General features: G+C 46.8%; 1 protein-coding gene across 12 annotated transcripts in view; it reads right to left on the reverse strand.

The window, feature by feature from the left end:
- The window catches only part of LOC117889766 (calmodulin-binding transcription activator 1), a 35,908-nt gene that overhangs the window by 2,445 nt on the left and 11,389 nt on the right, over positions 1-22,074 (reverse strand). For 5 of the 12 annotated variants that reach the window (XM_034794218.1, XM_034794216.1, XM_034794215.1 and 2 more), the window contains 15 exons: positions 10,859-10,950; positions 7,506-7,573; positions 7,298-7,433; positions 6,165-6,236; positions 5,954-6,098; positions 5,834-5,889; positions 4,371-5,777; positions 3,235-4,296; positions 2,565-3,175; positions 2,387-2,500; positions 2,221-2,330; positions 1,961-2,089; positions 1,001-1,068; positions 165-943; positions 27-101 (listed from right to left, as the gene is read on the reverse strand). In XM_034794218.1, the coding sequence (XP_034650109.1) occupies positions 27-101; positions 165-943; positions 1,001-1,068; positions 1,961-2,089; positions 2,221-2,330; positions 2,387-2,500; positions 2,565-3,175; positions 3,235-4,296; positions 4,371-5,777; positions 5,834-5,889; positions 5,954-6,098; positions 6,165-6,236; positions 7,298-7,433; positions 7,506-7,573; positions 10,859-10,950 (4,924 nt within the window). Of the gene's footprint in view, positions 1-26; positions 102-164; positions 944-1,000; positions 1,069-1,960; positions 2,090-2,220; positions 2,331-2,386; positions 2,501-2,564; positions 3,176-3,234; positions 4,297-4,370; positions 5,778-5,833; positions 5,890-5,953; positions 6,099-6,164; positions 6,237-7,297; positions 7,434-7,505; positions 7,574-10,858; positions 10,951-19,803; positions 20,689-22,074 lie in introns of those variants that run through there. The other 7 variants (XM_034794220.1, XM_034794219.1, XM_034794222.1 and 4 more) reach the window with 6 other exon arrangements.

Consider the following 22,074-nt stretch of genomic DNA (forward strand, 5'->3'; position numbering starts at 1 on the left):
ATCTACCGACTAATTGATTAACTTACTTGATGCGTGATTGTCTCATGAACTGTTGGATCTTCCTGGCAGCTTGATTCTGGGTGGACTGCGAGTAGGTTCGTCTGCAAAATTCCACACAAATGAGTACTGAATGCTTCAATTTGTTAGCTTATTTCGACACTCACTTCAAGGGGCCCGAGGGACTTGTTTCCTTGGGCGTGCTCGGCTGCGAGCTCATCTCATGCTGCTGCTGCTGATCCTGCTTGTAGTGATCGTAGAAGCTGGACAGGCACTGTGAATTGCTGCTGACGCTGCCATGATCGCTGCCCCCTGCCATGCCCTGGCCCAGGCCGCTCTTCTTAAAGCGTTTGTTCTTTCGATAGGAACGATAGCCATGCTGGATGACCAGAGCGGCATTGGTCATCTGCCTGTAGTAGGCGTACTGCTTGTAGCGTCGATAATAGTTCTGGATGACGATGGCGGCAGTGCGCTCTTTGTTCTGCTCCTCGAGCTTCTGTCGGCCCTTGTACGAGCGGTAGGCCTTCTGTATGCACTTGGCTGCCTCGTACAGCTCCCGCTGCTCCGTGTCGGTCAGCGTCAGCTTGGAGAAGTCCGCCTCGAACGGATACTGGGACAGACTGGAGGCGTGCAGGAACTCGGTCAGCTGCTTGGTCGACGGCGGTGGACTGGGCGAGCTGACAGACGGATCTGTGCCCAGTATGGAGTAACTGGCCGGCGACTGCAGCGGCCCCGAGCTGGCGGGACTCAGGCTGGAGCATGGCGTGCTCACATCGTGGTACCGATAGCTGTGGTCGTGAAAGTCAAAGCTGAAGTCACTGTCGAAATGCGTATTAGGCAGCGAGTCCAACAGGGGATCCATGAAGCTGTCTGTCAACGCCGACGACTCTGAGGTCAATGGCTCAGTCAAGGGGCTGCCCAGCACCATCATTTCATCGGCTTCATTCTGTAAATGTTTGAATTGTTAGTTTGTGGTGGAGGTATTTCCCCAGCTAAAACTCACTTTGATGCGCTCGGGCATTGCGGCTATAATGTGTTCGGCCAGTGTCAGCACTTTGGCATCCGAGTCCCCTGAAAGCATGCCAATTGTCCATTAGTTATCAACAACTTGTTGCAGTTAATTCGAAAAATACTCTATACAAATGCAGAGACATGGCAAACGAGTCTACTAAATAGAGTTGGGCACACTTCGCTTTCATCTCTAAGTGAGTTTCATTTAAAGTACACAAAATACAAAACAACCAAGCGCAAGCAGTGGCCCAACTCTACTTTAGAATGCTTGGATTTTAGTACTTAATTATTATTAATATTAATTATATTGTACACCGACAAGCAATTCGTTTGTAGTTGTGTTTGTGGCGTGTGTGTGTGTGTGTGTGTGTTAGTGTCAGCTATTTACATACATAAGTACAACACACACATTTCGATAGATGTAATAGTGGTAGTAATACGAGTATTTACAACGATCAAGTTCGTGGCTGATTATGCGGAAGGCGGGCGAGTGTGTTGTCAGTTTATCAGTTTATACGAGTAGTTTGTAATTGGTTGATTATGGTATAGACATCGATATAAACGCACATTTATTTTAGTAGGGTTAGTTCTAGTCCAAAATTGTGCGCCGCCTGGACGTGTGCATCGACCAACAAAGGCCAAACCCAGTAACCAGCAACACAGCAACCAATAGTAATAACGAACATTTACGAGTACATTGATTAAACGAGCTCCACAATACACATATACATATATATTTATAGTTACGTATACATGTAGTATGCAACAACAAACAGCAACAACAATATGAACAACATCGATAGCAATATCCATAGCTATAGGCTATAGCTATAGCCAGAACCCATTCCCACTGGGTTTTGGTTAGTACATTTGTAGCTACAATACGATTAAGTACAGGTGAGTGGGAGAGAGAAAGCCGGAGAGAAGCAGAAGCCTCTCTGCCATCACTGACCTACAACTGCATCGGCCAGGGCCATTGCCATGTCATTGCCTATGGTCACATCTGTGGCGCTCGTCGAGGTGTCATCGCCATCGATGTCTTTGTCGTGTATGGGGCTCGACTCGCCCGTGGATACCTCGCCTAGTTTAAGAATTTACCGAGAACATTTTCACATTGATCATTTTGTTTTTTTCTTTTCTTGTTTTTAAGGATAAACCAAGCACTAGAGTTTGGATCATTTGTTCATGCACAGGCCGGTCCCCAACACTTACACAGGGCAAAATCCATTTTGCGCAGCGGCGAGAGCAGGGAATTGGTCCCAGTCAGCGTATCCAGCGGCGAGTCCACGCCCAGTGCATAGTTGTCATGGCCCTCAAAGTTGCTGTAATCGAAGTCGTTATTAAATGCCAGGGGGATATCTGCTTGTGGATGCAGTACCTGTGCAGCCTGGGAAGGGACTTGCCCGACTTGCTGCGTATGTCCATGTTGATGCCGCTGTCTATGGAAGAGCGCTTGGAGTATCTGCTGCCATTGTTGGGTGGACTTTGATTGCTGGCGGAGCACAAACAAATAGATTATTCTCGAGGCCATTAAAAATAGGATGGCGACGACTCACCTGTGCACTGCCCCAGGTCTGAGGAAGACGCCATCGTGTTTTCTTTGGAGGATCTCCAAGTCGAAGCTGTTGTACATCGTCTGATGCTGCTGCGGCTCCTCGGAATCCGTTTCCACGGCAATGTTCATGGAGAGATTGGCCAGACCGCCGCGCAAGTGCGGCTTGCGGCAGCGCTCCTTCTCCAGTCGAAACATCTGGGCCAGCAGATGTTTGTGGCCCTTAAGGTTGGCCAGATCCAGTGGTGTTTGCTGGCCCTGCGTCTTGATCTTCAGCGCATTGTGATTCCACTTGTAGAGCAGCAGGGAGCACTCCACATGGCCACGCACACAGGACCAGGCGAGCGGCGTGAAGCCGTAGACATCCTGGCTGAGGGCGTCCAGCTCCGTTTCTAGTATGATATGTGGATTCTCCGCTCGCCAATTGAGCATGGCGCCCACCAGCTTGGCGTAGCCCAAGGCGGCGGCCAAGTGCAGCAGCGTCATGCCCCGCAGGCCCACGCTCCAGCTTGCCACTGTGCTTGGCATGCTCCAGGCATGCTTCGTCAGCTTGTGGCAATACGCGACCAGCTTCTCCTCAAAGTTTGGCTCCAGATAGAGCGCCGTGTGGTCCGTCTGCAAGAGAATATTTCAGTTGAAAAAGAGTTCTAAAAAGACTTATAGATCGGACTCACCGTCGGCTCCTGCTCCGTCTTCAGCTGCAACTTGTCATCGATGGTCGAGAGGCGATTGAGCAGCGTGAACTTGTACAGGCAATCGTTGGAGCTACTCGCATCGAAGGGGGCATCGGCGAGCAGCGACAGCTTGTACTCGAACATGACCGAGTTGGAAACAAGAAAGCCGCCGCAGGCCACCTGGAGCGTCACAAAGCCCGCCTCATGGGCAGGACAGTAGCAGCGGAGCACTCCCTCCTGCACCATCTGCGTGGGCACGGGCTGTGCATCGAAGAGCACCGTGTAGGCGCCAGCATTATTGCTGCTCGTCCAGGGTCCTGCCACTAGCACCTTGACTCCCCCCTCGGTGTAGGACCACTCCGGACTGAAGTCGCAGATGTTGTGGATCTTCCGGGGCTGCTGGGCCTGAGCGGCCGCCTGCCCCAGATAGGAGCCCTGCTCCAGGGCCGTGTTGTTCAGAGCCTGCTTATCGTCCAGATCCAGCTCGGGGAACTCCACGAGCATATCGAAGGCATCCAGATTGGCAAAAACATCGTCTGTTTCATCCTCCTCAGCTTCCGCTTCGACTTCATGGCCGTGCAAAGGTTTCTTCTCGACTTCTTGGGAATGGCCGTTGCTGTTGCTACTGTTGCTTGTTGCTAAAGGTTCTATCGTTGTCGCGGCTGCTTCTCCTGCTGCCGTATTGTACGGCTGCATATTGGCTATAAGTGTACGTTGAATATCCTCATGGGATAGATCCAGGGTTTCGTTGAAGAAGCTCAGGGTTTCGGCCGCATTGCTCGACTGGGGCTCGTCCTCGCTGCTGTTGCTGTTGCTGCTGCTGCTGCTGTGGCTGTGGCTGCTGTGGCTATTGTTTTGATTGTTGGCCCCAAAGCTACTGCTCTCGTCGCTGGCGCTAATTTGGCTGCTGTTATCACTGGAAGCACTGAAATTTGCACAACCATTTTGGCTCAGAGCTTGAGGCTGAGACTGCGATTGGGATTGACTCTTGTTAGGACCATCTGTGGCCTGATTGTTGCCGTTGCCGTTGCTGTTGCTGCTGCTGCTGCTCCCTCCACTCAGCTGTCAAATAAGTTTGAATTTAATCAGCATAAATAGCTACAATAATTGCTGGCGATTTTGCGGTTTTTACTCACCTCAGTGAGCGCATTGGCGCTCATTAAATTATCACAAGTTGCTGCCGTCGCTGTCGTTGTAATTTGTTGCTGCTGATTGCCATCGATAATCGATTGTAAGGAGCTCGAGGTGGACGATGTGCCGGACGAAGATGTGGATACAGATATAGATGTCGTTGTGGCTACAACTGTGGAGGGGGTGCTGTGGCCATTGACAGTGGAAGACGTTGAAGCCGTGCTATTGTTGTTGTTGTTGTTGTTGCTGTTGCTGCTGCTGCCACTGCTGCTGCTGCTGAGACGATGCTCAGGTGACATGCACATGGCCTCAACAGGGGGATGGACTAAGGTTGGGGTCGGTGTTTGTGTTTGGGTTTGAGTTTGAGTTTGAAGTTGTTGGCCACTGTTTGGGGTTGCTGATGATGTCTGTTGCAATTTATAATAATGTTGCTGCTGCTGCTGCTGCTGGCTGTTGTTGCTGTTGCTGGAAGTATTCAGTTGCTGCTGTTGATTGTACATGAAGTTATTGTTGCTGGGGTCGTTATTATTTACGACATTTAATTCGTTGTTCGTTTGAGTTGCTAATTGCTTGGCACTGCCATTGCCATTGGCGTTGCCATTGCTGCTGACAGAGTTACTGATTTTGTTTGCAGTCATGTGGCTTTGGATTTCAATTAGTTCCGTATCCATGCCATTCAAGACAGAGCTGCTGCTGCCTCCTCCTTCTGCTGCTGCTGCTGCCACTACTGTTGTGCTGGGGTCCCTGGCGGTGGCCGTGATTGTTGTATTGGCAATTTGCAGGCGATGATGATGCTGATTCAAATGAGCCGAATTCTGACTCTGACTGGCCACGAATCGTTGCAGACTCAAGTGTTGCTGTTGCTGCTGCTGCTGCTGTTGGTGATATTGCTGCTGCTGCTGCTGCTGCTGCATCGCCAGATTGCTTCTTGCGGCCAGCATCTGGTTGCCACGATATTGCTGCTGATAGCTGCCATCGCCATGTCCCGTCTGCTGGGGCTGCTGCTGCTGCTGTTGCTGTTGAGGAGGAATGATCTGAAACTTGATGGCCGACTCCTGGGGCAGCTGTTGCGTGGCATTGTGGAACTGCGCGTGCGGATTGTCTAGGTGCATGCCATCGTTTCGCTGTCGCGGCCGCTCCGCCCAGCGAGAGTAAAGCTTGCTGGCCACCACCACGTTGGGCGTGCCATTGCTGAAGGCTCCCTCATTGAGGCGCTTCTCGGAGGCCGATGTGGCCGCCACGGACTTGATGATGCCGCCCGTGCGCCGCATCACGGGATGCGTGCAGGTCTTGCCATCGGCACAGCCGGAATCCCCGCAGCCACAGTCCAGCTGCTTGACCAGGGCCGCCTGGCGGGACAAGCGCTGCTTCTCCATCAGTTGGCACACAATCGACTCCACAGTCTCGGCCGTCTACAGGGAGGAACAATTCAATTATGGGACTCTGGCCCAGCGCAGGATTTACTCACCGATATCTCAATGTCGTTGCCCGAGTCGGAGTCATCATCGGAGTTGACTGTGGAGACTGGAATGGAAAGGAAGGGAAGGGATTACCAATCGAAAGCCAGAGCCTTCTTGGGTCTACTCACGCATGGGCTTCAGCTGGCTGACCAGCTCCTCCTTGGTCCACTCCTTCTTGTCGCCCCACAGCGTGATGCTGGGGGCAATCACTGCCATTTTATTATCATCCGGATACGGCACATTCAGATAGTGCACCAAAACAATGTCCGGATTCTGAAGCACAAAGAGTTTTGGCTTATAGAATGGGAATGGTTAGGTGGAACATTCCTCCCCTCTTACCTGCAGCAGCCAGTAACATCTGCGATGAAATGTGGGCAATATGGCCGAGTGTACATAACAGCCGTAGATGCACTGTGGAGGAGGGAGATTCGGGTTTGAGATCGAAGGAAATTCAATTTATCAAAACAAGAGCATAAAACAAGACCCCCACGATTGGGGCTATCTGTATCTACATACATATGTTTGCCCCTGCTGGGAGCAAATCCATTTAATTGGAAAACATAAAAACGAAGCTCAAATTAAATTACCAACCGCCCACGCTGGCGGGGGGTGCGCCACAGCCACAGCCACAGCCTCTTCGTCTACGACTCGGATACGTAGACGATGGCACTCCGGTAAGTGCCAAGAATCAGAGGCCAAAAGGAAAAGGGTTTCCCCGTTTGACTTGTAAGACACTTCGCTGCGCATTTTTCTTGTTCAGCTGGGAGTTGCTCTGCCTCTTCTCTTAATTTTTCTATTTATTCTTTTTAGTTTTTGTGAACTTTTTTGTTCCTATTCCCGCTGATAAATTTGTTGGCTCTCGTTGTCCGCGATATGCCGCTGACTTCTTCTGTTTTCTGTTCTGGCGGCGGCAACGCCTGGGCTCGGGTTATCATGTAAGGAGACGGCACCCCGCAAGCTCTGCCAACTGCATAAATCTCAGCCAGCCAGCGTTTACTAGCAAATGTTTTAAGAATAAAAATTAAAACAAAAAAACAAACAGCGAAGAAAAACGAAGAAAAACTCCAGAAAAGTGGTGGAAAAAAAAAAAATTGGCGTGAAATTGCCAAATGTTTTTATGTGTGTTTCCATAATGGGGGAAAGTCGAATGCGATAGCGATAGAAGGACAAACGGGACATCCTTCAGACATTATAAATAAGCTTAACCCTTGGCCAGGGCTTATTTCATTAGCTGGCAGCGGGCGAGGCGTCATTGCCCATATCCTTGGGGGCAAACACTTGCAAACGGCAGCGACGGACACCGTCAGTTTTCTGTCTACTTCCGGCGGGAAATCATAATTCATTCGGTCAACAAGCCCACCCGTGACTGTGTTTTTTTTTTTTGTGTTCTGCTGCCCTTTGACAAACGATGCCAATGGCTTGAGACTAATTGCCTAATTGTGCGCCCAGAAGTGGCAGCAACTTGCACTCACCTCCGTGCCTTGTACTTTTAGTTTCATGTGATCCTCGCGCGTTGTCTTGCCATCCTTGCGCTTCTTCCAGCAGTAGCCATCGCGGCGGTAGCGCACTTTCTTCCGCGAGTACAGCAGCAGGGAGCCGCTCTTGGGTCTGTGCAAATAAGATGTTCGGGATAATCACATGAGGATGTTCCCCAAGGGCATGCAATGGCCAGTCACTCACCTGGTGCGAACCTCTTTGGACTGCCACTCGCAGTGCTTGTCAAAGCTGATAAGAATCGCAGCAATTTCCTGAAATATACGCAAACATTTTACTTACTTGCTAATCTGGATTAAACATATGTTAATGGAAATATCTAGAGATACGAGTGGAATTCTTTCCACCTTCACGTGAGCCTTATCATCACTGCGACAATGGGTAACAGTTATCCATCATAGACATCGTTCAACCGCTTGAACTGGCCCCTAACTAACGTGCTAACAATTTCCTGACTTAATGGACAAAATGCTACGCTGCCCAGTCACGGCACTCGCGGCATTTCCTACGCCAAAACTTTCGAAAAAGAGCAGAAGGGACTTCTGCGCCATAAAACAAAGGAAAACATTTTAGAAATTTCATTTGACCGCAAAGCGGACACCGCCAGCAGCAGCAGCAGCAGCAGCAGCAGCAGGATAAGCAGGAGGAGCATCGAGGAAGGGTGCAAAGTGTTAACCACAATTTACAGGTGTCGCCCCGGCAGTTGACACTTAACCAAGCTGGCCAGGAACCACCAAGTGGCATAGACGCATCCCGAGTGCAATTTGTGTGCATATTTAAAATGCTCACTCTCTCTCTCTCTCTTTGCCTTGATAAGCAGTCCAAAGGACACGCTAAAAGAATGGGCATTGGAGGAGAGCATGTTTGGGGAGACTAAAACCATTCAAATGCAAATCACACAACAGCTGAACAGTGAAAGTTCAGTGGGAATTTTGGTTTGCTTTTTGGAGCGTTTGGACTTGACTTTTCATTGCATGTTTCGCCGATAAAGTTATCAATTTGTTTGCTTCCCTAACGTTGCATGAATAATGCAAAGTGGCCATCCATCTATTCATTCATTCATTCATTCATCCTTCGAACAGTCCCATCCCCAGCTGTGCACCAACACATTTTCCATATGTCAGTTGGCGGAAGATATCGCAACATTTGCGAGTGTCATAAAAATTGTATGCACACACACACACACACACACACAAGCACACAGAGATATACTTATAGAAAAGTAGGAAGGAACCCCCAAGGCTAAGGCGGAGCTGGGGCAAATCACAGGCGCGTGTTTGTCAAGTGGCAAACGTTTGCATTTTGTCCAAAATTGCCTCTGACTTGGCTCTTTTTGGTTGCCATTGGGAGAGAGCTACAAAAATATAGAAAGATAGAAAGCTTCTCTTAGATATAGATGGATGTGTGTTGGTTATTTATGCATGGCTCCAGCGACCTACTCCAAACTTCCAGCTTCCCAGTTGCCCATCTCAATTCTGGCTTCATATGATGAATTCCAGGCACATACGCGGAACAGGCTTCGGTACATTGAGGAGGCGAAGCATTAAAAATTTATGCCCACCTCAGCAGCGTATTCGTTTGCCCTTACCCTTCCCCATGCACAATCCTAGACATGTATGGGCGTGGCCATGGGCTCTACTCAGGCAAACCTTTCAACACTTTCACCCGATTGGAATGCACAAACGATGCAACCATCGAACTGTGCAGATAAACAATTGGAAAGGGAATGGGAAAGGGAATATTCTGATCTTTCTAGAAGATGGCAAAGCAATTGGAATTGCTCTTGTAAAACGAAAGCTCTGAACAGCTCTTCAAAAGAATTAGACTTATAGCTGGCTTTCCCCATGGCCACTTAATCACTTCCAGTCCTTGGCTGACCGTTGCAGAAGTCTACATATATACATACATATGCCTGTATCTATGTACATTTGGCGGTCGCACAGAAATTGTGCAAATAAAATTGCGACTCATTATCAATTTAACTTTTTGATTTTTAAGCTGCGCCTTTTGCAACCACACGGAGGACAGAGAGCACGGGCCATTGGTGGTCTGGTTGCTGCTGCTGCGAGCTCTCGTTCTCGTGTTATTTTGCAGTTGCTTTATGAGCCGGGTCGAGTGGCTCTGTGCCCCGTCCAAGCCCCACTGGCTGCTACTTAAATGCCAAATTAAAACTGTGTGGTTGAAGCGACAGTCCGAGGAGGGTTTGGGGCGCAGGGCTGCCCACCAGCCCTGGCTTCCCGTTTGCCTGTAAGCAGGACTAAAATAAGCGTGCGTAATTTTATTTATGCCCCGGTACACGGCCACATTTTGTAATTTTTGCATGCTGTTGCAGTGGGGTGGTGCGGGTCCATGAGGTGGTCCACCAGATGCCTGCCTGCTGCTCCCGGGTGTTGCCATGTCCAGCTGTTTGGCCAGGAATTGTTCCCCGTTTTGGCTTGCCAACTTTATTTTAATCAACTCGCAAATGCTCTTATTCTGAGGAAGAAGTTCTTTGCTTCATTGGTGAACGAACAAAAGGAACTTAAGGTTGTGTAAGGATATGTAGCAGTAAAAAGTGATGTTGAGAGAGAGCAAACAGCTGTCGACAAATAGATTGTGGGTCTCCTCAGCATCATCTCAGCTATCCCTTAGCTTATATGCTTTCACCGCTCCTTTGCTGTCTGCTCCAGGGTATTCCACACTTCGTTTTGCTGCGAGACTTCGTTTGTCCCGACTGGGCAGCTTCCTTTAATTTAGTCAACTTTGTCGCGCGATTGTGTAAAATGCCGCTCACCGTAGTAGTAGTAAATGTTCGAGTATCCCCCATCCAGCCAGCACTCGCAGCCTGAACTTTACAACTGTCCAAATGAATATTTGCGGTTGCGCTTAATTCACAAGTAAAACAACAAGCAAAGCTCATCCCAAGGCATTTTCCAGTTTCAGCGGGGAAACTTTTATTGCAAACCGAACGGAACGCGCAGAAGAAAATAAATACAAACGCGAAAAGGGAACTTTTGGCGACGCGTGTACGTGCAGTGGTCAAAAGGGAGGTCCTAAGAGAAGGTCCTCCCCACGTTCAACTCGTGTTTGTATTATAGTTTGTGGCGCAATAAAAACGTCGCGAACGACTCCCTAATAGACTGGCAAACCATCTCATTAATCTGCATATAGAAACACAGTGAAAACTGTCCTCAGTGAACCGCCACAGTTGAAGTAATGATCCAAGACGTTCACCCCCCCCAAGAGCTTTCACTGTGGGTCTAAAAGTAAAAGGGGGAAACCGTCTTCGAAGGCTGTCAAAGTGTCCGGGCCCACGACTGGCAGGCTGGCAGGCTCATCCGCCACTGTCAACTGTCCAACTCCACTCGGAAACCCCCGCCACCGAACGGATCGGATCGGATCGCCAGCCAAGGACTGCCTTCTGGCTTTCGACAATTTGATGTGCAATCAAATGCAAATAGAAACGGAAAACGGAAAAGGGGAAAACAGAAAGCAGAAAGCAGACAAACAGACAACACAAATACGAGCAGCAAACCAACTTATTTAGAACTAAAACTGACCTCATTTGTATTCCAGCGATGACGCTGTGATGGAAAACTGTCAGCTCTTGGCAGGCTCTCCAAATTGTCGGGTAGCTTGATAGGTTCGCCATCTGTAAAACGTTTGGGGGAAAGAAAAAACGAAAAAAAGAGTAAGTACTATGTACAAGATGTGTACAAAAATGCACTGAAAGCGTAAGTAGAGGAGACTCGGACTTTTATAAATCAATTTTGCATATCTTTCCAGTCTGTGGCGCCCAACAGGTGCAACTGTCGGACATTCATAAATGCGACAAAAATGTAAATCAGTTTAGAGAGCAGCGATGATTTATAGTGGCGACGAGGAGACAACACACACACACAAAAATGGGGAAAAAGAAATCTTTTAATGTCAACGTTAATAAACGAGTTTCTCCATTTTGTCCATTTATCAAAATCCCAAAGAAACTTTACGCTCCGCATCCAAGCCGCTAGTCTGTACCTGTACCTGTACCCCCTCTTTCTCCATCTCTCTCTCTCCCATGCTGAATGAGAATGCGTGGAAAAGTTTGCCGATTTTGAGTCGTCATTGAATAATTACCCACACTTAATGGAGCTTGCAACCGTAAATCGAATCGAAGCAACTTTTGGTTTTGGTTTATTAAAATGCCACGCAACTCGGTTAGGGCAGTGGCGGTGGCGTGTGGTGGGGCGCATAAACTTTGCGGCCAAACTGTAATTTAGCAAAAATGTGTAATAAAAGCGGACACATCTACGCGACATCTCCCTCCACTCTCTCTCTATCTCTCACTCCACCGCTCTCACTTGTCGTATATCAAAGAGCCAATAGGTTGCACTCGAAGAGCCATAAAAAAGTATTTGTACACAATTTATACAAAGTGCTCGAAGCGACTCTTGGCCCGCACCAGAGCGGGGCGTTTCAGAGCCGCGTAACCGAAATGTGTTGCCAAATTGCAAAACGCCAGACGAGAGAAGCCAGGAGCTCCCCACTTGCAGAAGGGCACAGACAGTGCGTGGGGTTAGCGTTGCCCCCCCGCCCACTTTCGAGAGGTGAGCGCGCCAGCACACACACACACTCGAACTAGAGATGGGTGGCACGGGTCAGGGTGAAATGTAGAAAGGAAATTCCCTGCCATGAAAGGGTGGTAAGTCTGCTCATCTATCAACTATCGCAGGGAAGCTCCTTAGAGCGCTTCTTCCCATTGGAGATCCCATGGGATTCCTCACGTTTCACGCACATAAATTGCCTCAAATCACGCACACATCTCTAGCCAAAGAAGGCCCTTCTCCAGCCGTGCCCTTTGGACACAATGATGACGTTGATGTAGTTACTTTTTCAGAGCATTTTGTTGTCCTTATAGTGGTAGTTCTTTATGCGATTTTTATATGCTTCACGTTTTGGCAGAGCACCCAAAAGGATACAGCGGTTTGGGTCTGGGTTGTGTTTGGGAGTGCTGGAATCGGCGACAAATTGTTTGCTTTGATCGCACACTCAAGTTTTATGGCTACACTAATTTGTCATCGCTGCCTTGGGCCCCCATCCCTGGCCCCAACCTCCTTCGCAAAATGCTCAAACGATAATTGTCAAAAATGTCGAAACAATCACAGTCATCCCATCCCATCCCTTCCCTCTCTTCCCATCCGACAGTCTGCCCTTTGCACCTATTTATAATGCAGTTGCTGCCATTGTTTCCAAAAGGGCGAGAAGGGGGGTTGAGGTAAGGAATAACTCTGTTTGATTAATACAAATAAAAAGTTTTTTTAACTGCTCTTTGCATATTTCATGGCAAAAAGCTTCAAAAACTGACGGTTCCCCGGCCATCATAATAGACTGCCCTGCGGGAGAGGCGGCAGGGCGACGGGAGCGGAAGAGTGAGAGCGAGAGGCCAGAGGCCAGAGCAGTGCCAAAAAAAATCCGTAACCACAGCCAACTCAGCGCTCAGGTGAGAGAGCGGGGCAACAGAGGAGATGAAGGTAGAGCCTGGAGAGAGAGTGCCGGTCCCATGTCGACTATGTCGATGGCGACGTCAACGTGCCAGGGACTCTGTCTCTTTTGATTTCCCTTTGTAATACCCTTACAGGGGATAGTATTCATTTTATAAGAGGCACATTTGAGACACCAAAAAGATTGTTTTGGAATCTATACTCGAATCGGCAGACCCGGCAAAACCCTTTAGTTTTCATAGTAAAATATCTGTATAAATAATCGCTCAGAAAGTGTATCAAAAGCTGGCTTCGCCCTTTGGGTTTTTGTATTATTTTAAGCAGCGTAGAAAACCTTTAAAAAGGGTGGGACTGAGAGCGAGTGCCCAGCCCCAGCGCAAGTCACAGATCCCATCTCATAATTTTATCCAACGCTTAATTGTGACAAATGCGCTTTGGTACATCAGATTTTCTCATAATTTGGCAGAGAATTTAAGAGGGGGCGGCAGGGAGCAAGATTAAGCAGCAGGCGGACTCTGGGGAGAGCTGGACGATGGCCTCGCCAATGTCCTCGTGCTCGTCCTCGTCCTCGGGCCCATCCTGCTCCTGGACAGTTTCGAATTGACACGGCAAATAGCACAAAAGAGTTGACATAAATAATAAATTTTCGTTTTATGATTTCGTGTAAAGGCCTAGACAGGTGGACGGACGGGCAGGGGGAGCTGTGGACCTGCCAATTTTTGCTGCCTGCCAAATTGTGGCTAATAAATATCTCACCAACAAAATGGCAACAGGAACGGGGCCACCCATCGAGGTACATTGCCAAGGGGCAGGGTAGGCCTTTTGGGCCCTATAAAACATACAAAAGAAAAATTGTTTTGCACTTTGGTCGCCGTCGCCGAAAAGTCAGCGAGTGTGAAATTACTTTTGTTTAGAGTCCACTCTCTGTATATATCTCTTGCTCTTGCCACAATTAAAAGCCATTAAAAGTGTCTGCGAAACGGCACCAAAACAGCAACTAAAAACAGAGACAAAACTACAATATATAAAAGAGTTCGCCACGCAATTCTTTATCTCGTACCATATGTACATACATACGTACAGATGAGGAGGAATGGATGGCCCAAAAGAAACTCGAATACAAATATATGTATGTACCTCGAAGTATTCTGAAGATAATGTATGATGACGTCGCCGACACATGGAATACGAATGCAAAACAAAGCACAGATAAAGGGAGAGGAGTGGGAACGTGTAAGAAAGAAGGCCACAAAAGACGTCATAGTTAAATCAAACATAAAAGGCAATACTGAGAACTGGAAGTTATTCTAGATAAACAGCTAACACAGCGAAACGGGAGAGGGGAGTTAAAGAGCGGAAATACTTACACATTGAAGTACGAAGATGGAACTCAAGAGGGATATGGCAAGTTCTTGGAATTTTAATACATTTTGGAGAACTGTAAGAACGAAAAGCTCCTACTTGGCACATCAACTGAAGAAAGTTTATTGAGACACGAGACACCCCTCTGCGAATGCACGCCCCTGCAGACTAGATAAAAGCTTCCTTTCCTCTGCTCTGTGCTCTCCACTCTCCACTCTCCACTCTCTTTTCCAGCTTTACTCACAATAAATGACAGATGTGCGGATGATTTATAACGTAAGCAAACACACGCGTCCGTCCGTCTGTGCTCCTACTCGCTCACAAACTCAAGCAAACAGCACAGAGAAAACGTTGCGGTTGATAAAAATCACATTTTGGCAAAGGAAAAAGTCACTCCGTTTCTTTCTTGCCCACTCTCCCGCTTCTATTGCACTCCACACCCCACCAGGCCATCGTCAATGGCATTACAAGGAAACATTTCTCATCTGGTTTTGCATATTCCGCCAATGCCGCTCGGCAAAGAACAGCAATTAAAAGACACATAACAGCAAATATGCATGTCGGGGCGAAACGGGGCAGCAAAAGGTAATAATTAGCCCCAAAACAGAAGGCAAAATGCAATTTTGAGCTCAAATGAAGAATATTTGCACACAAGCCACAAGGAAACAAACAAATGTGAAAGCTTAAACAGTGAGGAGAAGTCAGGGGCAGAGAAAGAGAGGTGCTAGAAGGAGAAACAGAACTGAGCACAAACAGCGATTAACATAAAAATGCAACAAAACCAAGTCGCAGATAGAGAAGGAGGGAGAGAAGAAGTAGTGGAGAGTCATAAAAGCCCTATTAATGAATGAAATCTAAACAGAAACAGAACATAAGAAACGAAAAACAAAAACCCAAAGCCAAAGAAAAGTTGGCAAAAATGTTATAAATAATTTACAAGTTATGGCTGGACGAGTTTCAAGGGGGAGGGGAACGTGACGACAGTGAGACTCAAGGTGGTTCACATTGTCAGCGTCTTTTGTGTCTACGGGCAATGCAATTACGTGCGGATTTCATTACCTTTCGTTTGCCTTTCCTCACTGCTGTGGATACTCTATGAAAGTCCTGCTCTCCATCAGTAGAGTGCATTAGGTCCCTACATTTTCCTTATCTTTCACAAAAGCATCTTCCCACAATATGTTCAATGCAACCTTGGCTTGCTAGTTGAATTGATTAGTTTTAAATTCATAAATTTATATGTAGAATTATCCTCCTGCCTCATGTTAAATTCATAGAATTTGAATGCAAAATCTGTGAACCTTTGTTGCTCAATTAACATAGAAAGAATCGCTAAAAACGTTCTTTGTAGATATTAATTTTCAGAGAATGCCTGACTTCGGCTATATTTTACTTGAAAAGTGATGTTTTGGGGCTTTGAGCGCCTTGGCATGTGCCACGAAAAGAATGAATTTAATGCACTTTAGTGGTAGAACAACCACAGCGAAATGGGAAGGTGCTGCCGCGCCCCTACATGCATACACACTCTCTCTCTCCCTCTCTGTCTCTTGACGCTAAGGTCTTTGAGGTTTCGGGATAGCGAGTAACCAGTTAAGCTGCCTGCAAATTATATTAATATTGGGGCTCTTCATATCATATATTTTTTCCGTTTCCTTCCATTTTTTTGTCCATTCCGTTTGCATGCCAAGTTTGTATAAGTTGCCCCCAAAATGGTTCCTTCTTTTTCGTTTGAGTATATTAAAAATACTTTTTTCTATATATATGCATACCCCTGCCCCTCCGTAGGGGAGGGACACAGGATTTGGAGAGTGCTGGAGGCCAGGAACTGTAATTTATTTTAATGCTGGGTATTTATCATGATACACATACGTTTCCCTCCAGGTTGGACACAGCAGGAACACAAAAAAAAGCTGCTTTCTATGTGGATTATTTTACGTATTTTGTTTTTACATAAATTGTAAATTAAACATTTAAAGTGCCATGAAATTGGCAATGCCAGGCACCCCAAAAACACATGGATACCCAGGTAATGTTCGGGCAATGGTTCATTAAAAATACATAAAATGGGCACACGGTCCGGCCTCTATCGCTACAGCTACAACTGCCCCCTGCCACCCCACCACGATCAACTGGAAAACTAATATTTATCTAACAAAATTAATATGGTTTGTAAGCCAAATAGAGACACCGAATGGGAGACGACGGGTGTGCAAAAACTGTTTGTCTAACCAAAAACAAACGACAAAATGTAGCACAATTTTCGGCAATGCATCCTCCACACAGCTTCCCTCATTCCAAGGGCTAATTCAGAGCCATTTCGGGCTTGGAACCTTTGGAGCGATAAGCCAAATAAATAACGCAGCAGGCAGCAGGCAGCCGGCAGCATGCAACGTAGGGCAGCCACATCATGCCACAACGTTGGATTGCATTGTTCAATAAATCTATTTGGCCTCTAATCGAAACACACAGGGAAGGTAAGGGAAGGTAAGGGAGTGTTTCGGCATAGTACCTGGCAGAGGCAACAAATTGCCATGGATAGGATACGCACAAGAGCAGCATCAGGCTGGCCGGCAGGCAGGCAGGCAGGCAACAACATATTAATCCAAATTAGCATCAAAGTGATTTAATTGCTTGGAATTTCAGCGTTGGCAAACACTTTTCCACTTTTGCGGCCATGAGGACAGACAGGACCAGGGCAGGACGCTTGTAAACTGGCCCAAAAAGTCTGCTGCTGCTGGCCCACCTGCCAAATGCTGGCTGCATTTTGTCAACGTTTGCCCATCGATCAGGCTAAAACAAGGCTCACACTCTGCTTGCTGCAGTTTAAAGTCCTTGCGAGAAGGTCTTCCCCTTCAAGTGGCTCTCCCTCTGTATCTATAGGTACGTATCTCAAAAGCCCTTGGCACGATTTATGTGGCTTTTAGTAATATGAGCAAATATATTACGTGACGGATCAGACCAGGACCGGCAGGATCTGGCAGGGATAGAACTAATTGAATTGCCGCCGCTGAAAACGAAACAAACTCGAAATTAATAGGCGCACATCAAAAGCAAAAAGAAACCACACCACATAAAGAAAAAGGGGGAAATAGTAAAAAGAGTCCGCCCACCATCTGCTGGCGAAATTAAAGAGAGAAAGCTATAAAGGGCAGGACATTAGGCCAGGCCAAAGGACAAAGTGTAGCCAACTGTGTATGAGAGGGCGCAGTTGGGGCAAGCTTGAGCAATATTTATTGAGTACGTGATCTTCTGACCAAATCCGAATGTAAGCGGAGAGTTTTGAATTTTTTATTGCGCCCCGGGATGCCGGACGCAGGGCACACACACACACCATTAAAATGTCCTCCTCTACAAGTGCACATGTCAGTCTGTCTGTGTGTGTTCGAGTCCTGACAGCTGCCAACTTCGGGCTTCCTTTTGGCATGCAAAAGGCGGACAGGCAAGTGGCTTATTAAAAATTTTGTCAACTTGCAAACTCCTTCTCTCCGCCATCCCTCTGGAGCAGAATCACTTTTTTATGACTTTTTCACACTCAACTTGGCCTATGCATATATATTAGGCAAAGATGTCGGAGAGTTTTTGGCACCCCAGGCGTCATCAAAGTCCAGCTGGATTTATTTCTAATGGAATTTTTTGAAGGACTTACAAGATTTCATAACATACGAAACAATCTTCGAATGTAATTAAAAATTTGCACAAACTAAATTGATAACTCAGACATATTTCCTTACAATCTGTACCGCACATCAATCAATTATCAAGACTGGCACTGATATTAACCCTTCTTTTATTAACGTTTCTTTGGCAATTTTCATGCCATACTTTAAGGATTTTTCAAGTCAAATTCCCCAGGAAGACAATGAACCACCCTTTCTGTGGGACTATCCAATTGAGTGGAAGCAACAGAAAGAAAAACACTCTGCCGCAAGCAATCAAAACCCCCACCCACACACACACTTGTTGGGTTTTTTCATTGAGTTGTTTTCTCCACACCCACCGACTCCAAAAAGTATGCTACGAAAAAAACGAGGGACTCCAGCGCATAATGAAGCTGCTCATAAACGAGGCTAAAAGAAAGCCCCTGATTTTGCCAGTCGCGGATTGTGTGAAATGTTTACTTGCTGGGAAACACACCCACGCCCCTCTTCTGCCCAGAGGAGCCATTGTTCTCGCATGAGGCATAAAAAACACTTAAAATGCCGTTAAGTTAAAATAATAAAGTTAAGCGGCCGCCGTGCAGCAACAAAATCTAATGTGACAAAGGCCTGCCATAATAACAACAGCAGCAACAACAGATAGAAGCAGCGCAAACGTTGCAACAATTGCTGACATATTTCACAATGTGCAACAAAAGACAAGGAAGAATCATGGGGCAGGGCAGGACAGGACAGGGCAGGGCATGGCAGAAACAGAAACAGAAGGAAGGTGACAAAAAACTAAGCCAACACAAAAGGAGAACTCAAAATGGAAATGGTTAGAAGAAAATCCAAATGTTGGGCATATTTTGCATTGTTGTTGCCCACACACACACACACACACAAAACATAAACACACAAGCACACACGCACTGAAGAGAGGTCTTTCTCTCTTACTCTCTCTCCCTTAATTCCCCTCTTGGTGGCCTCTTCAGCGGCGGCCTTTTGTTTCAATTGTCTGTAGTTTGGTTTTAGGCGTGTGCGAGCCTCGTTATAGGTAACGGTAACTGTAACTGTATATCCACATGTGTGAGTTTGTGTGTGTGTGTGTGTGTGAGAGACAATAAACGACTGTCAACATATGCGCGACGCTCCTCGGACGCCACTCCACTCCACTCCACTCCTGTGCACCGTGCACGCGTCTCTGGAATGGCGTGCGAATTATTGCCCAGGAAGATATGAAATAAAATTTAATGAAATGCTTAGAAAATGCAAAAACCCATTGGGAGGGAGGACACGAAACGAAACCCGACCAGGTGAACGGTTGGGTTTCAAGTTGTCCCCTTTTGGTTGGATATTGTATTGGGGTTTCATTTGAGCATAAACAAGAGACAAGGGGATTCTTTAACAGTCATTTGACATAAAAGAGTTGAATTGTGTTTGTTAAAATTAAGATTCTCGCCCCAATTTAATTAATTAAGGCAGTGAAAGTGTAAAACAAACCATTTAAAAATATGTATGAAAAACAACATCGATAATATCAATGGAAAAGATTATGGATAGAACATGCGACACCAAGAACTGCAAAAACATCAATGACATCAAGAATAGTTTAGATCAGAGACACATCATGGAAGTATAAGCTAGTAGAATAGTTTAAAATTACTTATACTATAACCTATGGTTCCCTTTATCGTTGCAACAACGTTTATGCCAGAGATATAATTTCCCCTTCTAAAGCACAACATCCATAGCAACAAATGAGACACGATTATATACATGAACATGCGACACCAAAAACAGAACAAATCGGTGACTATTTAAATTGGGAAGGAGCATTCGTTTACTCATTCAATGTTCACAATCAGAGATTCAAGCTCTCGGGATGAAGATTCTCTCTTATTGTTAATTCCAATTTGAATAGTCACCAAAGGCATAATTTTCGGTACAAACTTGTTTTTGTGGCTCCCTTTTGTCAGCTTTTCATTGGATGTGCCAGCACGGCCACGTAGGTCTTGGCATACTTACTGACACTGAGCGGCATTAGGGCGCTCTGCAGGTGACTGAAGATCTGTCGATGGTGGTGGTGGTGGCCCAGACTCGCACCGCTGAAGTACAAGTGGTTTTGGTGCAGCGACAGCTGCTGGTGGTGATGATGGTGATGGTGGTGCACCGCAGAGAGCTGCTGCTGCTGCTGCTGATGGAGCTGCTGCTGTTGCTGATGAGATTGCTGTAGATGGTGATGTTGCTGTTGCTGCTGCTGCAGTGCAGAATGTTGCTGATGAGCCATCAGTTGTTGTTGTTGCTGCTGCTGCTGATGGGATTGCTGGGGAAGATGTTGCTGCTGCTGTGAGTGGTGTGGCTGCTGCTGCTGCTGTTGTTGCTGGTGTCCATAGGTGCCGTGTTGCTGTGGTACTCCTCCGGATGCTGATGCCGTCGGTAGGGATACTATTGCTGCGGCGGCTGTCGCTGCCGCTGCTGCTGCTGCTGCTGCAGCCGTTGCTGTGGCGGTGGCCGTGGCTAGAATGTGATGATGCGTGGTGGATGAGCGATGCTGGCTCGGGAGGCTGTGTATGGAGGCGTGCACCGCCGACTGATAGATAATACCGTTATTCGACATGGCCGTCATCGACTGGTGGTGGGCATAGGCCATCGTGGGTCCGGCATGGCCCACATTTTGTGCCGGAACGGCGGCCGCTGCCGCCATGCTGCTGGCCGAAACGGGGGCCAGCGGCAGCGAGCGATAACCGGCCATAGATGCACAGGAATCTCAAGCGATCCTCAAAACTCTCCAACTGACTTGATTGTTCACTGTTCGCACACTAAATATTCACACTGATCTCGCACGCAGATCCGAAACTGTTTCATTTATTGCTTATGCTGTTCTTGTTGTTCTTTTGTTGGCTGGCGCTTTGAGCGTCTTTTCGCTTGCGAATACGAGGGTGGACTAAGTGTGCGACCCTCCACGAGATTATTTCCTACAATTTTTGTACGTTAAATTTGTAAGTTGAATACATTTTCCTGGCGTATATATTAGATGGGAGTAGATTTTAGGCTTAGTTCGGGGTTGATAATGTCACTTCGTGACGCTGATAAGGTCCGACCGCTTATTATCTTGACATCTCAATCTACCATCGTACCCCCAGATCCCCATCTCGAATCACGACGAATCTCCAGCCTCCAGTGTCGAGTCGTGTGTCAACACAAATTCTAGCCATACTGAAAACTTCACAAATTTCCTGGACAACATAGCTAATAGTTAAATATTTATTATTTTCAACTGAAATTTTAGTTTTCGTATTACATTTGTTTGGGAAACCTTGAACTAAAGTTCAACCTGAAACGAGTTGCCCAAGCTTAGCCAGAAGTTGCTTTGTGGCTGCCCGGCCGCGATATTTGTCCGAGTTATCAACTGACAGACTGTCAGGGAGAAAAACTAGACCAAGATAAGGCTTGGTCTCGTGCCCATAAACAATGTACAAGAATTTCGTGAGTCACAATTATGGGGAAATTCATAAATTCTGAAATCCGAAATTCTCTAACTTCAAAATAGAGTCATTACTAGATCAATATGATTATTTATCTAAAACACCAATTGACAACATCGATAAAACACTACAGACATGAAGATACACATAAACACACATATGTATATAATGGTTAGGATATATGTAGGATATAGTTGGATATTCGATATGGCAGCTATAAAGTCCAGACAGAGATCTTAAGTACACCAATTAAATTTAATCACATTAACATGGACACAACATCGAAAACGACAACGACAACGATAAATAAACCAAGAAACAAACAGAGGCAAAGTGTAAGCAAATTACATAAACAAATTGAGGGAAATTGGTAGCTGGAAGGATGTAAACCGTCATCATGTGGATTTTGGGTGGGGAACAGAAGAGGAACCTTGTTGCTCCTGCCCGAGTGAGTGCGTTAATACTGATGGCCAAATATTGGCTTATCGCTGAACATCCTCACGCGCTCCGCGCTTGGAAGTGCGCGAATTACGTATCACGTAACGTAATGGTAGCCCGTAGGAAAAGCGGCGACAACGACCCACGTGCGACGCGCTTGGCCAAGGTCTGAGAACTGAAAGCTGAAACGGAAATAACGGTACCCAGCGCACTACACAAGGCCATTCGGCTCGCGAGCTGCCTGCCGTCGGCTAACGGGACATGCCGAGCGCCAGGATTCGTCGGTTGTCTGTGCCCTGGCGCCTCCAAGAGAGCGATAGAGATGGAGCATGGCTTCTGTGCCGAGATGATGGATATTTGAGAAAAGGGTGTG

The sequence above is a fragment of the Drosophila subobscura genome, chromosome E (assembly GCF_008121235.1).
Source record: "Drosophila subobscura isolate 14011-0131.10 chromosome E, UCBerk_Dsub_1.0, whole genome shotgun sequence".
In the NCBI taxonomy this organism is placed as follows: domain Eukaryota; kingdom Metazoa; phylum Arthropoda; class Insecta; order Diptera; family Drosophilidae; genus Drosophila; species Drosophila subobscura.